This window comes from Vanessa cardui, chromosome 10 (genome assembly GCF_905220365.1).
Source record: "Vanessa cardui chromosome 10, ilVanCard2.1, whole genome shotgun sequence".
In the NCBI taxonomy this organism is placed as follows: Eukaryota; Metazoa; Arthropoda; class Insecta; order Lepidoptera; family Nymphalidae; genus Vanessa; species Vanessa cardui.
In genome coordinates this window covers 10,815,619-10,835,234 of record NC_061132.1, presented here as the reverse complement: position 1 = coordinate 10,835,234, position 19,616 = coordinate 10,815,619, and the positions used below count along the sequence as shown (strand labels likewise).

General features: G+C 40.1%; 2 protein-coding genes across 7 annotated transcripts in view; one reads left to right on the top strand and one right to left on the bottom strand.

Moving 5' to 3' along the window:
- The first annotated feature begins 12 nt into the window (after positions 1-12).
- On the top strand, positions 13-4,444 carry LOC124532768 (malate dehydrogenase, mitochondrial). The gene is made up of 6 exons (XM_047107829.1): positions 13-255; positions 362-572; positions 1,659-1,855; positions 3,205-3,444; positions 3,628-3,720; positions 3,824-4,444. The coding sequence occupies exons 1-6, from the start codon at positions 178-180 to the stop codon at positions 4,031-4,033; spliced, it is 1,029 nt and encodes a 342-aa protein (XP_046963785.1). The 5' UTR covers positions 13-177; the 3' UTR covers positions 4,034-4,444.
- Positions 4,445-8,032: 3,588 nt separating this feature from the next.
- Positions 8,033-19,616, bottom strand: part of LOC124532756 — a 116,760-nt gene continuing 105,176 nt past the window's right edge. For 2 of the 6 annotated variants that reach the window (XM_047107816.1, XM_047107812.1), the window contains 15 exons: positions 17,333-17,671; positions 16,656-17,113; positions 15,835-16,029; positions 15,205-15,435; positions 14,796-15,119; positions 14,363-14,636; positions 13,396-13,612; positions 12,807-12,887; positions 12,196-12,358; positions 11,818-11,915; positions 11,151-11,385; positions 10,670-10,953; positions 10,401-10,559; positions 10,081-10,295; positions 8,033-10,005 (listed from right to left, as the gene is read on the bottom strand). In XM_047107816.1, the coding sequence (XP_046963772.1) occupies positions 9,881-10,005; positions 10,081-10,295; positions 10,401-10,559; positions 10,670-10,953; positions 11,151-11,385; positions 11,818-11,915; positions 12,196-12,358; positions 12,807-12,887; positions 13,396-13,612; positions 14,363-14,636; positions 14,796-15,119; positions 15,205-15,435; positions 15,835-16,029; positions 16,656-17,113; positions 17,333-17,671 (3,398 nt within the window). In that variant the 3' untranslated portion in view covers positions 8,033-9,880. The remainder of the gene's footprint in view (positions 10,006-10,080; positions 10,296-10,400; positions 10,560-10,669; positions 10,954-11,150; positions 11,386-11,817; positions 11,916-12,195; positions 12,359-12,806; positions 12,888-13,395; positions 13,613-14,362; positions 14,637-14,795; positions 15,120-15,204; positions 15,436-15,834; positions 16,030-16,655; positions 17,114-17,332; positions 17,672-19,616) is intronic. The other 4 variants (XM_047107813.1, XM_047107815.1, XM_047107814.1 and 1 more) reach the window with 4 other exon arrangements.

The following is a 19,616-nucleotide window of genomic DNA, read 5'->3' as shown; positions in this document are numbered from 1 at the left end:
GAATGCGAGTTTTCGTGTCAGATAACAAGTTAACGATATCATACGAGTACAGTGACGTAAAATTACATCACTAGTTATCTCACAAAAGTCACAAAGGTCGGCCGGGTCGTGGGGTCCGTCGTGTAATTACAGAATTGTTCAATTTATTTAAACTTTCATTGTACTAAACGTGAAAACATGTTCTCCCGCGCAATCAAACCAGTAGCCTCAGTGGCCGCTCAAAATGGGCTTAAAAATTTCTCCACCTCATCACAGGTAAACCTTCAATTTAATAAATAATTATCTTTTTCCTTACTTACTCTCCTCATTTTGTAATACACACAATTATATGTTTAAGTTAACTGTTTTAAATGATTTGTAGAAAAACTTCAAAGTGGTGGTGGCGGGTGCCGCTGGTGGCATTGGCCAGCCTTTGGCGCTGTTGTTGAAGCAAAATAAGCTGGTTACCCGGCTTGCCTTGTACGATATCGCGCCAGTTACACCTGGAGTGGGTGTCGATCTCTCTCACATGGATACCCCTGCCAAGGTCACTGGCCACCAAGGGCCTGATCAACTGGCCGATGCTATCAAAGGTAGGATACAATGTTCATTCATAAAATCGTGTATAACTGTCATTAATAGTGTTACATAACTAAACATAACCTATACTCTTGTACATATCTGTCAAGGTCAAGTATAAACTTATAAATAAATCTAAATATATATTATATTATATTGATTGTAATGAAATTTACTATAACATATATTACTATTGCTATTTAAATATTTTTTTTTCTTTAATTCAAGCTTATTATGAATGTTACATGGCTTAAAGTAAAAATATAAAATTCAGCATTGCAAATCAAAGGTATATTTTAAACAATACTTTAATCTATTGTTCAACAGACCTAAGGTAATAAATGGGATTCATATTGATCACATCATGAATAGATTAAAATAATTCAATGATAAGATCTTTCTAAATATAATAAATATTTTAACCTCGTTTAAAACATATTTGAAGCTCAACTAGTTAATGTAATTAGTAAGAATGTCATATGAAAACTGTGTTTACTCTGTGAATTTATTGTTTTCATCCAAGTAATTTTAAACAGATTAGTTGTAGAAAAAATTGGCTTCTTTGGTCTGAATCCTTGATCCACAGCAAAGATTGACATGTTTTATTCATGGGACCAATCAATGATTTTTTTAATTTTATATTTTTGTATATAAACCGGGAATGTATATAACTCCACTTCACTTGAGCAACATTACATTTGTGTGAGAATTATATACCCCAATAGTCCATGGCTAGAATTAAATGTATGTAATAACTTTGTTTTACATACAGTCTGTATATAATTTAGCCATTGCAGAGCTGTCCTGAGAATTTTTATGTAATCATTTGCTATTATACTATTTTTGCAAAGATGTCATAAAATAAATATTGATGGAATATTATCTGATAAGAATATGAACGTAACAACAAGTATCAAGGTCAAATATATGATTAATTTCATTTAGGATTTTACAGTCTGAAAAAATAATTGATACACATAGTTTCTAAAACATTAATCAAAATATGATGTAGATTTATTTTGCAAGTTTAGTAAACTTACTGAACGGAGTCCTTTTTTAGTTAATATGAAACTATAACAAGCTCTTATATATCATCCTAGGTGCTGATGTGGTAGTGATCCCCGCCGGTGTACCCCGTAAGCCTGGTATGACTCGTGATGATCTCTTCAACACCAATGCATCTATTGTACGAGATCTCGCTGCCTGTGTTGCGAAGAACTCACCGAAAGCTATTATTGCTATCATCACCAACCCTGTCAATTCCATGGTGCCGATCGCCTCTGAAGTCATGAAGAAGGTATGTGGTCAAAATATATCAAATCCAAAAGCTAGCTGGAGTTAGACAGCAGATATTCAGGTCTATTCGGTTAATCCAATGGCAAGTTAATAAATTGTCAGTTAGTTTTTCATCGGAATATTCTCGCTATGCTTATATTCTTGTTCATCAAACAGCAACTAGTATGTTTATTTATTGTATACTATTAAGAACTTCTATCATATTAAGTGATAAAGTGCATCTAGCCTACACATGTAGATCATTCATGAAATGCATATGCAGTAAGTGGACTGAGGATTTGCGTACATTTCAGTGTCACGGACAGTGATAAGAAGGTCATGAATATTAATCGTGCACAATATAATTTCAGTAGCTTAGTTTATTAACACTGTATTAACGGATGTATTTCATAGGTTTAGGGTCATAGCATTTTATGGACAATCTAGTATGTTTGTAATGCTTAGAAAACAGATATAGAATATTGTATAAATAATGTTTACAAATTTTACAAAAACTAGATTATAATGTTTTAATTTCCAACCAATGTTGCTGTGTATATTGTTGCAATACAAATAATTATTATTACATTACTATAATTGCAATAACTTGACACCAATTTCATGAAGTTGTATAAACATATTTATGCTTACTTTTCAATTGAAGCTATAAATTATATATTAAATTCTTATAGCACTTGTTTTATGTAAATATAGTTGATAATAGAAGTGTGATGTTGTGATGTTTTAATTGATAATGAAATTCCCACATCACCAATATTGTAGGGGGAATTTTAAGTTTCACTAGTTTGGAAATACTTATAGGCATTCAATAGGCTATTTTGACTGGTTTTTAAAATTTATTCTATATTATTAAGTAGAGGTTAAGGAACCCAGCAAAAGTTATTTTTTTTTATTTCTAGTACATATTTGCCGAAAAATATCATATTAAAAATTCCATATTTAAATAGCGCTCGAAGACGCTTCTTGGTCAATATGGCGCTGCAATGAAGCCGGTTACGTCACTTGCCTGTATTTTAATCTGTGGTACCTATAGTAGGCAAACAAGGTTAACAAGCAAGTGACTTCATAATAAGCCCGGCCAATTAGGAGCGTTTTGTGTCACGTGACCATTTTTGAATAAATTAAGTAATATTTTTAACTTTGTTTAATAAATAATCATTTTTAGACTCATAATATATGCTGATTACAATAATAGACATTTTATTTTTCGCATTCTCAAATAGCCTATTTATAATCTGTTAAAAGCTATAAAAGGATTTGACTTATATCATTGAATTTTTAAATTTTTGAGAACTGTTTAAGAATATTTCAAAACATTTTTTTAAATTAACTCAATATTATTATTTTCAGGCTGGAGTATACGACCCTAACAGGATCCTCGGTGTCACTACATTAGATGTGGTCCGAGCGGCCGCTTTCATTGGAGAGATCAACGGCGTCGACCCTCAGACCGTCAGCATCCCAGTCATCGGTGGACACTCTGGTGTCACCATCATTCCCCTGCTCAGCCAGAGCAAGCCTGCCGTCAAGTTAACCGACCAGGCCAAGATCGACGCCTTGACAAAGAGGATCCAGGAAGCTGGTACCGAGGTAAGCTCCTCATTCAATAGCTATTACTTTACTACTTAATTTTATATATACTTTAGTATTTCTTCTATTTTCTTAAATACTAATATAACACTATCAGTTAATTTTTTTTGTATAAAGTTTTATAATATAAAGTTATGTGAAGTTACCTCCATTTCTTTACATGAGTTGTGCCTGTGTGTGTAGGTGGTGAAGGCGAAGGCTGGCGGCGGCTCGGCCACTCTGTCGATGGCCTACGCTGGAGCGAGACTTACCGGCTCCGTACTTAGGGGACTTAAGGTAAAGCTATTGATGTAATTAAAAAATAATTACTATGAAAACTGTCATAACAAAAGAGGTTTTTTAATTTTTCTTCATTAAAATGTTTGTTCTCTGCCATCAGGGCGAATCCAACGTGGTCGAATGCGCCTACATTAAATCAGACCTCACAGAAGCAACCTACTTCGCCAACCCCGTAGTTCTCGGCAAAAACGGTGTCGAGAAGAACCTCGGCTTCGGCACACTCAATGACTACGAGAAGCAACTCCTCAAGGCTGCCATCCCTGAACTCCAGAAGAACATCAAGACCGGTGAGGACTTCGCCAAGAAGTAAACTCCAAATCTATGACACGAGCCTTGGAGACCAGATCCATACGAAACGAGTCTTCGAAAGTAGTGTTTTAGCCAAATATAGACAATTCGACCTAAAGTATGTAAATTATTAATTTTACTCAATAACTGTTAAACACTACTGCTTGTAAGATATCAATTAGATTTTAAGAATGTAAGTGAAAAATGTCTAAATTTTTCTACCTCCTGGTCGTACCCTTCAAAAGTTTAATTGATGTGTGGATGATTTTATTAAAGTTATTTTTATGTTAAATAAATCTTTGGTTATTGCATTTTATCGAATATTTATTACATGTTTTTGTGATACAAGTATTGTTTTGTTGTTACCGAGTGACTGCACCGAGAGTATCACACCATTATCAAACATATTCATATTAAACTAAAATGAATTTTATAATCTTGTTTTATTTCCTGTGTTATATTTTAATTTAAATAATCGATAAACATGATAGAACCGGGATATTGAACTTATTTCAAATCATACTTAGTTAACGTTACATTAAATATTTAGTTACTGCAACAATACACATGATCAATTAGAACCTCAAGTTTTTTAGAAAATTAAATTTATAATGAACAGGGTCGAATTTAGGGGAGGCCAACAAGGGAAATTTTCCTGAGGCCTCCGCATGAGAGGGGCCCACAACAGAGACTCCGACGAGTTAAGAAATATTTAGATATGGTCAAATTATAATAGTTCTACTAATTACCGTTTTAATACTTACTGATATAACTAAATAAATAGTTGTTTACTGATTGAAATTAAAATACTCAAATTAATTTATAGTACAATTAGTGGGGTCTCCAAGCCCGTAGGTCTTGGGCCTCCAGAACTTTATATCCGACTAAAAATAAAGCTAGATTTATTTACGTAAATGGGAAATAAATAATTATTTAATAGGTACATACATACACAACTAGATATACCTAAAATCAATAGATTTCTACCTAAGAAAACAATAATAAACAAGTAATTACAATCATACAATTTTAGATAATTAATAGAAAGTAAAATAAAATTAGTCAATTATGAAATTGTTTCTTTTTTTTATATTTTTACTAAATAATTAATAATAAATAATTGGATGTTCTTCAGTTAATAAAGTTGATTATTAGGTACTATTGCTAACAGGGGATCAAATTAATTGATTAAATTTAATTATTATTCGCATTGGTGTTGATTTCTTAAACAAATTCGGTATTATTAAATAATTAAAAAAAAAAACATGTTAAAAGACAGACAGTTGTAAATTTGTTTAATTTGAACAGAACATGAACAATATCTTCACATGTTACACAGTCTTGCACGTGAACATTTGTTTTGACACATCACAATCACATCACTATTTAAAGTTATCTAGAATGTCACATATTTTGCGATAAACTCGAAGATGCGATTGTTTTTCATAGAATTCGATGTATATTTCTACGATAAGAAGCACGAGGTAGGCCGAAAATACGGTAACTCCGGTCCAAGAACGATTTTTTGGATTCCCATAGCTCACGCGTGTGCTTTCGGTCATAGCGCTTATTTGGCAATAAACCAAAGTTTATTTATGGAAGTCAATTAGTTTTATATAGCTTATAATAAGTACACTTTGCATTAGAAAACGTTATTTTGTTTTCCATAATAAATGAATTTCGTATTGTATAAAACTTATTAAAACTAGATCACGCGGTACTTCAATAACGGGCTACCAAACTAACGAAAAATACAAAGTAGATCTTATTAATTAATGATGTATTATCAAATTTAAAGTGGTCGTTGAAAAGATTTCTTAACCAAAACAAAAAAAAGACAACTGTATATACAGTTGATTTTTTTTAAATTAAAAGAATTCAGCTAATTAGTCTGTTAAAGATTTGCTACAAATTTTATTTCATTTACTAAAAAACAATGATATTCTAAGAAACAGATATGTTATATTCATATTAAACAACAGAAAAAACGTGTGCCGCGCCGGGGACCGTTTATTTTATTTCATTTTTACATTTCGTTAAAAGTAAAAAGGATAGCTTGATAAGAACAATAAGTAAAAGGGATAACTAGATGTTTTAATTACGCAAAACGTATTACTACGTAATTATAATGTATTATAAAGTATTATTACGTAAAACAACTAAAGGCAAACGTGCCAATTAGGACGTTTTCTAGTCTTTACTTTTTGCGCGTTAATAACATATCTGTTTACTACAACATCATTGCTAAAAAAGATATTATTTTTTAATTTTATAGTAATATTTCGGAACTTTTTTATTGCACCCTAAGAGACGGACTCTGAAGTCTGCACCAGTGACGGATTTATAAATTTGCCGCTAGTAGGCTATTCTATTTTTGCCGCCCTAACTGTTTTTTTGAATTTCAATACGTTAGCTTAGTTCCCAATCATATTAATTACATGCGTGTTCCTTTTATCTCTTTTTATTTGTACACTAATTATTTAATCAATAAAAAAACTAAGTTAAGCAAAAAATTTAAAGTTGAACTAAAACATTGATTGGGAAGTCACTGGCCCTTAAGATACGGGTTTTCCTAGTTTAGGGGTACAGGGCCTCTGTGAGATATGTATTTTGATATAATAACAATAAATAAATTATTTAAACAAAAAAAAATATTTATTCTGAAATTGCTACTTTATGATCTGTGTTCTATCGTCCTCATTACATCGGCTTTTGCCCGTTATTATAGTTACTAGATATTTTTTGCAACCGCTATGTAGGGACGAGTATACGGATTGCGGACGTAATGTGTATTACATTTAATTATAATAATTTCTGTAAGATAAAAAAACAATTGGGTTAAATTTTCCGGCCCTCTAAATCTGCCGCCCTAGACTCCAGCCTATTTAGACTATTGGTAAATCTGCCACTGGTTTGAACTGTCGACTATACACAGTGGTAAAGAAATTGCTCCTTGTGTAATATTAAAAGCATCACAGTTTCCCACAAAGTGGTTAATGTATTATTTTTGTACAATGATATTCTAATAAACAGATATGTTATACCCATACTAAACAACAGAAAAAAGTGTGCCGCGCCGGGGACCGTTTATTTTACATTTCGTTACAAGTAAAAAGGATAGCTTGTTAAAAAACAATACGTAAAAGCGATAACTAGATGTTTTAATTACGCAAAACGTATTACTACGTAATTATGATGTATTATAACGTATTACTACGTAAAACGACTAAAGACAAATGTTTTCTAGTCTTCACTTTTTGCGCGTTAGTAACATATCTGTTTACTAGAACATCATTGTTTTTGTATATTATTACGTATATAACAGTATAAAAAATATATGAAGAAGCAACAGTCAATTAAATATTTATCATTATTAATAATCAATCATCGTATTCTTGCATGCATTTTATAATTTCGTAGGAATGTGTGCTATGAGTATAAACATTTTTGTTTATACCTATGTAGTTGTGCTTGAAATTTAGTTACAAAGATTTAACTTTTGACCTTGAGTTGACGTGACGTCATTGGTCGAGCTCTGAAATAATCTATGGTGTTCAATAGATTCTTGAAATATTGAATGAGATAAATTGATATAAGAACTTTGCAAGTACAAATAAATTGGAATAGTGTTGTATTTTGTTTAATCAAAGTGTATATTAATTAAAAAAATTGTAGGGTATAATTTAGCGGAGCTATAATCAAATCATGGAATATTTAGATAACTCTTTGACAAATCTTTATTAGGAATATTAATAAAAAAGTTGTAAAATTGTCTAGGACTAAATCCCATTGTTTTTTATTAGACTAGACTTAATAATAGATATTATTGGACAGTTCGGCAAAACCGTAGTACAGTAGGGTCTAGTCCGGACACTCTATGTAGTAAATTTAGCTAGAGTATTAAATATTAAGTTATAGTATATTATGTGTTGTATAGAAACGCTATATAATATAATAGCAAAAATATTGTTGTAAAATTCTGTATGTGTGTACGTAAAATGATTGAAAATAAAAAACAATATAGATTTGCATCTTATTTATTGATCTGTCCTCCCAAAACTTTGTTTTTACTTAAGATCGGACTTACAAGGATTATCTTCTCTTTCGACTACTTAGTACGTTACATTATATAAAGAAATCACAATGTGTGCGGCCGCCGCCGCCGCCGCCACGCCCTTACGGTAATCAGTCGTTTTATTCACAATATTTGAAGACACGTGCAAACACCACAGCCGCTTGCGTGTCCAACCTCCGTCCAATAAGCAAAGACTATCTACGGTTCGATTTATGATTAATGTAAGCACAAATTTTACGTTTAACTCAAATAGGTTGTTCTTTATTAAAAACAAATCAGTTATAATAATTTGTAAGTGAAAACAATGCTGGGTGTCGTTCGAGACGCACGCAGCTCAGTGCGCGGGCGGCGGCGGACGGTCTCGGGCACGGGCGCGCACGCACGCGGACACTCGCGGACACACGCGGACACTCTCGCACTCATAACCCACTCCCGCTCAATATTTATACCCGGTCCTCGGACCGACCTAACTAGAAAATGAAAATCTCTATCGTACTCGTTAAACTAACCTGTATAATTACAAATGCACAGTATGTATACATAATAACCATACACTTTTACAATATGTATATAATTTACCGTTTCGTTAACCGTGTTTACACTATGTATACGTATGTATGTGTCGACCGGACTTCGCTGCGTCGGCGAACTATACATAGACGATCGATGCGCTATTTACACGAGACAAATGAAAATTCAACTACGCGTATACTAACTCGAATGACAATCGCGACAGCGAAATCCGAAGCGAAGCTATACAAAAGAAACTTATCGTGTGTAATCCTTAAGCCTAGCGCGGCAGGGCCGCTCGGGGCGCCGTGAGCGAGGAATCTGCAAATGCCCGGGCGAGGTCATATATCTTATACAAACTATCATTTACACAATTTACAAGTACTTAGGTGTAGACATGGACGAAGACGCGCGGCGATCCTACGCTACCGGTGTTGAGATGGAAGACTGGGTCAATATTACAGGTTCGCTAATGTGTGGCTGCCACTTAAATTTACTGAGGTACGCGCAGCGGCAGTGCATATATCGTATTACATACAACGTAGCCATCTCGGTTCTCGAACACGCTCGTAATGTCGAATAATGTAGACTCTCTGACCATTTGAAAAATTGCCCGTTTAATAGCAAACTTTCAGAAACCTTTATTCCACTTCAGTAAGTCGAGATGTCGCAGATTACAAATACGTCGCGTTTATCTTGTCCGGTATACACAATCGCGTCTGTTAACATACCATGTGGCTCCACATTATTCATCATTACGGTCACTACGACATTAAAAAGACGAAACAAGTGAAAAAATAACAAATAAATAACAATTGAATATTCACATCATCTCACTCTGCAGTCGCACGTAACAACATCACTCGTCCCGCCGGTAATGCCGCGTGACGGCTCGTCGCGAGCAGATTCCTCCCCGCTCTACACAACTATATACAATCATTACATACATTTTCAATTATTTCAGAGTCGTACATAAAAATATGCGCGTGTTATTCGATTAGTTTGCTTCGCTCGTAAAAAAAATATCGGCAAATGGAGTCTATATGCGGAAATATCGACGTAAAATCGCGTTTCGATCACAGGATAATACGAACATCGTCCATTAAAGCTTCTCCACAGAAAACTGCATCCCTGCCTCGTCGCACGAGAGCGGCGGAAGCTTTCGTTGTATCATCCCCGGGAGCCGTCCCCGTAGCGGATGACGGAGCGTCGCCCGCCGGGCGCGGGCGGCGGGCGACGCGCGCGCTAGGCTCGCGGGGCGCGCGCGGCCGGCCCGCGCGGCCGTCAGTCCTCGTCCGACAGCGGCTCGTACTGCGCCGACATCAGCGGCGCCGGCTCGGGCTGCGCCGGCGTCGGCAGCGGCGCCGCGCCGCTCGGCGCGCCCGCCGCGCTGCTCACCGCCGTGCTGCCTGCGGGCGGAGGCGCGGTTAGCGGCGGCGCACACAGGACGGGGGACGGGGGGGCAGCGGGGAGCGGTCACTCACCGTCGGAGACCGGCGTGGCGACGTTGAGCGCGGAGTAGGGGTAGGCGTACGAGGTGGGGAAGGGCAGCGGCTTGGCGCGCTCGTCGGCGTCGTTGCGCATGACTTCCACGATGCGCGTGGTCACGTAGTCGTAGGCGGTCAGCACGCCCCCGCCCACGCCGCTGTAGCGCCGCCCTCCGCTGCCGCTGCCACCACCGACGCTACTGCTGCCTCTCCTGTAAGAAGGAGAAATAGGATTAACTCTGTGTCTGCATATTTCAAACGAAAACTGCAATTTCTAAGATTATTTGAGTAAACTTCGGTCAATCGAGCTAGCTCACCCCGCGTGGTGGTTGTCGGGCGGCGACACGGGCTCGAGGTAGGGCGCGTGTTTGGGCGCGTCCCGCCGCCAGTCGTCCGCAGACACGCCCGCACTCGCGCCCGCACTCGTGCCACTGCTCGCCACGTACGTGTCCGCCGTCGACACCGCGAAGCGATTGCTGAAAAATAAAATGTATCGTTTTGTTTAAGTAAAGTGTTCAAATTAAATTTATAATATATCATTTTTTATTTACATGCCTTAGGAGACACTAATGTGTCACCAACTTACTTATGATGCATGAGTGAGTTGGTGTTGGGACTGCTGAAGTCCCTCACGATAATGTTTGAGGCGAGATCCCCGAGCTTGATGCTCTTGTGCATCACCGGCGGCGTCTCGTCCCGCTCACGGTCGCGCTCGCGCTCGCGTTCGCGTTCGCGGTCACGCTCGCGGTCACGTTCGCGTTCGGGCTCGCGCTCACGTTCCCGCTCACGTTCACGATCGCGACCATGGTCGATTGCGAGCACGCGGTCGGGCGGAGGTTGCGCCGGCTGCTCACCCTCGCGGATTATCTTCTAGACCCAATAACAATAAGGCATAAGTAACTCATAATATTATCACGGAATTAAAGTCATAATCGTGTTCTTAAGTGTTATTTAAAAAAAAATACATAGTTGTCCCAGTTTTTTATCCAGCAGATGCAATGTGATCGTGTTAGCTAAGTCAGTTTACTTAGCTAATCGAAATAACGGGCTAGGTGAGGTGCACTCACCGGCGGGAATCTCTGGTCGCAGGTCTGGTTGATCTGATGCGTAATGATGGCGTTGATCAGCGAGGCGGCCGTGAGTTTACTGCTGTCGGCTGGCCTCGTGCGGTCCGCTCCCGCCGCCGCTGCCGCCGCCGCCGCCGCGGTCGCCCCCGCCCCCGCGCCGGCGCCCGCTCCCGCGCCCGCCACACTCGTCACCGTCGTTGCGACGCTCACCGCGGGCCGGCTGTGAGGCGAGCAACTAATCGAAAGAAGACATTTGATTAACATATTATTTTGAAAACACGTTTTAGGCGAACCTATGCCCACGATTCTTATAAGCAAAAGTCATAAAATCATAAATCATGGTAAGCCTAACGATTCATATAAAGAAAAATATGTAATATATTTATTACATATTTTTCTCCCTCACCACATGACGGGTAGACACAATTATATATGAGCTTGTGATTTAGGCCCACACGTAGTAATTAAAAGTTTCGAAGGCCTGCATGCGAGTGGCCGTGCACGTGTGGGCATTATCTGCGTGAGCGTGCGTATGTTATGTGCGTGAACGTGCGTATGCGTTGGAGCTGTGCCTTGTGTATGTGTGCGTGCATATTCGAGTGTAAGTGTGCGTGCGTGTGCGTGCGAGTCGCGTCGTGTGTGCGTGTCGCGTGCGTGCGATGCGTACCCGTCCTTCCGGTCGAGCGCGTGCAGCGGGCGCTTGGCGGGCGCGGGGCTGTAGGGCGCGCCGGCGCGACGCTCCTCGCTCGACACGTTCTGGAAATACTTTATGCTCATAACCACGGTTTGCTTCAAATATTCGTTCAATCTACATCATCATCAAACATTTGTTATCAGGGGACAATTTCGCGTAATGTAAAAATTATTCTTCACTAATAATGAGAAACTATGTTGTCTATTTAAATACATTTTAGTAATTATCGTTTATTATCAGTATTCCTTTGTTTTAGAAATTGACTTAAATCAACTGAACCTAATTCGTATACATGTTGTTTGACAAATGTAATATATTGATAGGTCGTTAGAGACATTTATTTTGTTATACCTGTGCGATTTGTAGGTGGAGCCGATCGATCAGCGTGTGCTGTGAGTGTTGCGGGTGCTGAGGATGTTGCTGCAGCTGCGAGAGCTGCTGATGCTGGGAGTGCTGCTGATGCTGCTCGATCACGTAATGCCTGTCTTGGATAGGCACCATCCCTCGTTCTCGACTGAAAAAGAGTAAATAATTTATATGAATCGAATGACTGACTACTTTGTTAATACAAATCATTAATATAGTTATTAAATTATCTTTTATTAGAACGTATAGTAATTATATTATATAACAACGTATAGTAGCTATATTTACTTGGTGGTAGGGCTTTGTGCGAGCCCGTCTGGGTAGGTACTACCCACTCATCAGTTATTCTACCGCCAAATAACAGTAGTCAGTTTTGTTGTGTTCCGGTTTGAAGGGTGAGTGAGCCAGTGTAACTACAGGCACAAGGGACATAACATCTTAGTTCCCAAGGTTAGTGGCGCAGTGACGATGTAAGGAATAGTTAATATTTCTCACAGCGTCATCGTCTATGGGTGATGGTGACCACTTACCATCAGGTGGCCCATATGCTCGTCCGCCAACCTATACCATAAAAAAAAAATAGCATTATCAAGTACCTGTCCCGTTGTGGAGCGCGTCGGTCCGTAGCGTATTGCGTGTGGTACTTCTGGGACAGCGCGAACTCGCGAGACCCTCTACTGGAAAAAGAGTATCTCACTGATAACATAAATGTGAACTTACGGATAATATTCGATATTAATGTTGCCTCGCGATTATTACACATTGAAATAAAACTAGTTATAACGGATTTGAATCGCGTATATTAATTATTTTTTTGACCTACCCGTGACAACGAACGCTGTAAAGTGCTCGAAAAGTCGGGATGTCAAAAAAATAATTAATATACGCAATTCAAATCCGTTATAACTAGTTTTATTTCGAATATTCGATATTCTAAAAGATTCGCTTTTCTCATGTCAAAATGTTGGCTAAATTGAACTAAAGTGACCAGTCATGGAGCAGCGTGCTGGAATACGCTCCGAGGTTTGTCCTCATCATGGGAGAAGGTTTTAGCTTAGCAATATTACATTTACAGGCATTTTTTGTATTAAAAATTAATTTATGGTTTTAATATCCTCAGCTATATGATAAAGTAAACATTTTTAGGCAATACTATTATTTGCTTATTTCATCGTAACCACATACCTCATTTCGTGGTGCTGCGGATGTTGCTGATGCTGCGGATGTTGAGGATGTTGCGGATGCTGTTGGTGTTGAGGGTGTTGCGGATGCTGTTGGTGCTGCTGGTGCGGGTGCGCGTGGTGCAGGGGCTCCGGCGCGGGCTCGGGCTCGCGGGTGCGCGGCACGGGCAGAGCGGGTGCTGCGGACGCCGCGTTTACCAGCGATGTGAACGCTTCGTGACCTGTGGTAGAGGACACTGCATGTAGTTTCATTCGGACCAGGTTATAGTGAGCACCAATAAACATTAGGCAATTATATGGGAATGTAGTATAGTACGACACAACTCAGTTGCCGCATCGGCAAAATTCGTAAAACTGATCACATCCGAATTGAGTACGCTCTCCCAAATTGTCAAAATTTATTTCTGATGCGATTATGATCTTTACACAAAAGTAATAACTTGTAATATCATATGACCAAACATATCAATTTGACGCGTCGATTTACATGCACTTGCTTTCTCTGACGCGTGAATCTATAGCGACGAATAGTAAAGTAAAGTAAAGTAAAGTAACAGCCTGTAAATTTCCCACTGCTGAGATAAGGCCTCCTCTTCCATTAAGGAGAGGGTTTTGGAACATATTCCACCACGCTGTTCCAATGCGGGTTGGTGGAATGCACATGTGGCAGAATTTCGATGAAATTAGACACATGCAGGTATCAATTTGACGCGTCGATTTACATGCACTTGCTTTCTCTGACGCGTGAATCTATAGCGACCAATAGCGTCGAATGGCGCGATAGCGAGCTATTTCTATTGGTTGTGTAAATCGGCAGTAATCGGTTTTATTTTCATTCCATTGCATTTTCCGATGCTACATCTAATTTGTGTCGTACTATACGTCTATCGGAAACCATATAATTAACAACCGATATCAACTTAATTCTTATTCTTATAATGTACGAGTCTCGAATCACACTCAAAACTTACCGGGTGGAGGATGGGGATGTGAATAAGCGTGTGTATGCCTCTGTATGACGGACACGCTGTCCCTATCCCGCCGGATTGGTTGATGCTGCTGATGTTGCTGGTGTTGGTGCTGATGCTGCTGATGTTGATGCTGCTGATGGTGCTGCTGATGGGGCGGCTCGGCGCGCTCTCTTCTAGTGCCGCCGTGCATCTGCTGCGAGGTGATGAAGTCGGTCAGCATTATCTGCCGTCGTTCCAAGCCGTATGGTCCACGGGATACCCCTGCTGACGTCGCCTGGAATTATATTATAGTTAAAACCAGACTATTCCGTTAAAAATTGGTAGTAACCGATCTAAACAATGAGGAGATAATCATTTAGCTCGATTTGTAATGTGGTAATTAGAAGATATTATCAATAGGAATTTAAGCTGGTATCAAAAGGTCGTAAGTTACCGTTGAAAACGACGGCGACTGCGGTCTCGGCTGGTTGGGGGCGCCTGCGTAGTACGCGCCGCCGGGACTCCGCCGCCTGTGGTAGTCCATGTTGCGCTTCTCTGGCAAGTGGTGCGGGCCGTGGACCGGCGTGCCGGCCGTGATGGAGCCGGTTTTCTGTTCGAACCGAGTCTCGACCGGCGTGCCCAGTGTGATGGAGCCCTTCGGATTGGACAGCTTCAGAGTAGGGCGCGGTGACGACACGGGCTTCGGCTTGGCGTTGTATGTAGGGGACTCGCGGTCGGGCTGCGCGCGGTACGTCGCGTACTCTGCGTTGCGGTGAGGCTGAGAAGAGAGTAATGGATGAAACATTGCAAAGACAACCTTCAGGCCAGTTCTTGTTCGATATATATTCGCATAATAAACTTACAGGTTTGGGCGGCAAGTCGTGTCGCGGTCGCTTGACACTCAGGTCGAGCAGCGGCTCCGCGGGCACGTGGGGCGGCGCCCGGGGCTCCACGTGCAGTAATAGCAGCTCCTTGCCGTCGGGCGGGAGCGGAGTGATGGTGGCGCCGCGGTGCGGGGAGCGCGGGGAGCGCGGGGAGCCCGCGTGCGCACCACTCACCACCGTCAGCGTGGCCAGCGACTCGTGACTCGACACCTGCCACGAATATCACTGACATTAGGACCATGTATTCGCCATAATAAAACCATGAATAAATAAAGCAAATTATTTAAATAAATATACAAGTAAAGTAAAGTAACAGCCTGTAAATTACCCACTGCTGGGCTAAGGCCTCCTCATCCATTAAGGAGAGGGATTGGTGGAATGCACATGTGGCAGAATTTCTATGAAATTTGTCACATGCAGGTTTCCTCCCGATGTTTTCCTTCACCGCCGAGCACGAGATGAATTATAAAGACAAATTAAGCACATGAAACAGCGGTGCTTGCCTGGATTTGAACCCGCAATCATCGGTTAAGATGCACGCGTTCTAACCACTGGGCCATCTCTGCTCTCTATCTGAAAACCGAATAGATATAAAGTTCCAAGCGATACCTTGGGCGGCTGGTGGTGCAGCGTGTGCGGCGGCAGCGGCGGCGGGCGCGAGTTCTTCAGCAGGCTGACCTCGATCATGTTGAGCACGACGTCGCGCATGGTGAGCGTGGGCGCGCTGCTGGCGGGCGCGGGCGCGGATGCGGGCGCGGGCGCGGGAGCGGGAGCGGGCGCGGGCGCCGACTGCGAACCGGCTTGCTATTACAATTCAATCGCACTTAAATACAGTCCGAGACGAAATATTTAAAAAAGCCCTAGTAATTACAACATTTTTTCATACAATTATAAAAAAAATCAGTTCGGTAAACTGGCAAATGATTAAAAACCATCAAACGGTATTGGTAAGTCAATATCGCTTATAGATTAAATAATGGCGCCAATAAAATAACCATTCCTTAGCTCCACAGATTAGACAGATTAAGACATGTCACTTGTCAATAGCCCCAGAATTAGTGGAAACTTAGCTTGTACCAAAGTCTTTTTTATAATATTGTGGTAAAAAGTGTATGATTTTCTTTTCAAAAAAAAAATTATATTGAAATGCGCATTTTACTTTGTTTTAAAATCACTTAATGTTAAAATATAACAGAGGCCTCGCTATAATACAGATCAATCTTACGCTCCCTCTCCAATGCGGTTCCATGCGTGCCCGAGGGAGTCGAGGCTGTGCTAAGTTAAATTGAGAGCAACATTTTCATGTCCGCGAGGAATAAGCCGGCACTCCGAGCTATGAAGATGCCTCATCTCGCTTCTTAACATTATTTGCACAAAAATGAACGAAACCAATTGTTATCATTTCAAACAAAATGTATTTAATAACCCACCTTCGCACTAGGAGCGTCGTTCTCTTCGTCCGCCGTCTCCGTAGCCGAGGAATCATACTCATCGCGCCGATGCCTCCTGGGAGCCACGGCATCAGTCCGGGGCCCCGGTAGCGGAGGAGGTCTGGGGGACTCCGCACTGGCCGTATCCGTATCCCCGGAGCTCAGTATGCTGTCGTCCGTGTCGCTGCCCCGCGAGGGTTGTCGTTCGCTGAGCAACGTATCGAGCTGGAGCTTTTTTCTGTAGGTGAAGTAGAAGGCCTTTAGGCTGGCCGGGGTCCGACCGCTGGCGGCCGCCATCCTCTCCCAGGCGGTGCCGTGCTCCCGCAGCAGTATCCGGAATTTCGATGCCTCGTCCTCTGTGGGTTCGGGGGCGGAACCCCCTTCCCCTATCGTGTCTAACCGTCGGGTTATCCTTTTGAAACAAGTTAGGCAGCATTTGCTGAGGTCACTTGGGATTTCTGTGAATTAAATAAATATGTATTAGTATTTTGTTTCATCAAGTATCCAAATAAAAGAAATGCATTGCTCGTTTGTTTATTTTTTTCAATAACATAATTATTTAAGATTTATTCAACGAAGAATATATACAGAAAATACCGAAGCGTTTTCACATCTAGTGAAGTCAATGACACTTTGACCACATAATCTTTAGCAATGTGTAGCAGAATGTCACTTACGAAATTCCTCCATGAGCGGCCTCTTTAAATCCTGAGGTAGGTCGTGCCAGCGCGGCGGCAGGTGTCGCAGCCGCTTGGCCCGGGGCCCCGCACACGAGGGCACCGTGCATCTGCTGCGTCTCGCACGCACGCAGCGGCAGTGGCAGGCCTCACACACCCTCGCGCCCGTCGTCGACGGCTCCAACCCATACTGGGCGGCTCTCGACGGCGCTACCGCCCTGGTGGCACCCGTCGCCGAACACACGGCACATGTGCTTGCGGTCACAGTGGTGGTAGTGGTGGTGGGCGTACTTGATGGTGGTATCGTGGATGATGGAGTACTCGTTCTTTCCGTAACCGCTGTAAATAAAATTTACATGTATTTTGTAATCGAGCATAATTTTATACTTTAATCGTAGTTCTTTTTTATTAAATTAGTTTTCTAGAATGTGACATGCAAATTTAAGTGACGAATATAAACATACGATTAATAATATATTTATCATGAACTTTTATACAAATTATTACCGCGCATTCATTCAATAACTAAATCGTGATTCGTAAATAAATTCAACCGCAATGCAATTAAACCACCATCAAATCCGGATCGCACTAAACAATTAAACATTTAGCCTTAAATCAGAATGTGAGGTAATTCTCGAATCAGGGCGCATCAGACGGACGTGCAATATTCAGGCCCACGTTGGGCGCCAATTTGCAAAGCGAAGCAGATTAGCGTGGGTGGGGGGCGGTACCTCATAATCCACTATACATTATTTAACGCTTTGTTCAACTGTTACCTATTAGTGCATCGTTTTAATGTTTAACGTTTATTATGGAAGTAGCACATTTATACTTTACGATTGAATGATGAATTAAATAAACATTGTTGCAACTTCAATATTATTATATTAAATAAAATGTATATATAATTTTCAAATAGGTGTAATGTTTCCAAGTATATAAACGGTATCAAGATAGATGTTTAAGCAGAGTTTGTTGGCTAACATCAAGTTAAAGTGAATCAACAAGCAATTAAATGCGTTTCCTTCAGATAATTTAACTTTTGAGGTTGCACTTTCATAAGCCAAACAGCTGGCAACTGGAAACTAGTCTTTGTCTATAATTTTAAGTACAATATCTAGTCATAGGTTTATGAATATCCTGTTATGCTTTTGTGTTAACTGTTTAATATACCTTTATTATTTTGTGTATACCTTTTCTCACTGCGTTGTAGGTACTAATACAATAATATGACATTTATATTTCGATATGCGGCAAATTATTACGAAATACTTGAGTTGATTACAATATAATTTATAAGACGTCTGGGTAAAATAATAATTCATGTCCCTATTCTTTGTTTAAAATACAACCTTACTTCAGCAGGCTGACGAAGAGAACGCAATATTTGATTTTACGATTCATAAATAAATTCGCGGAATGATCATAATTATATTACAGCATAGCTATCAAAGCCATATAACATTAAATTTTCAATAAATATATTTCAAAGGTCACGAATTCATCTCTAAAACCGAACTCGCTCTGTCGATTAATACACCAATTACTGATATTTGTACAAGAACTAATTGGATCCGACTCCACGATTTATTCTGTGTAATTAAACTCAGCATAATTCGGTGTTCATTAGCGGTGGAAGGGATGGCGCCCAACGTGGGACTTGCTCTATTTTTAACATAAAGACATTAAATGCAGTAATCATTTACTTTTATTTTATTTTAGAGACGAAAACAGAAAACTTATCATTCAAACGTCTTATAAATGGTATAAATATGTAGCTACAAATCGGTTAAATTGTACGATATAATATTTTTGGGACAGCAGAGACCCGGGGAACATATAGTAGCCGGCGATTTGGATGTGATCGAGTGTCGCGTGTTTGCGGCGTCATGCCGAGCGTGACAATTTAACGAGCTACTGACAGCCACGTTTACCCGGACCAAACACGGGGGAGACATCTTGCAGATTAAACGTTCAGGCTCTGTTGAATTTATATCGTTTTCGATCATATTAAAATGAATTGATACAGTCTATTTCATTTTCAAATGTCATGATTCATTTCAGATGTATACTTATTGGTTGTAAATGAAATAACTTTTTGAAATAAACGTAACTAATTAAAACAATTTCGCGAAAATAATTTTATGTCCATTGTTACTTATCTATTATGAATAAATAACACTTTTACAATTACAATAGCGTTCGAAAGCCGTAATTTTGGGACAAAGCTCTGCAAATATCCCTTTTAAAGTGAGACAGGCTTGATTTGGTATTCCGTGTG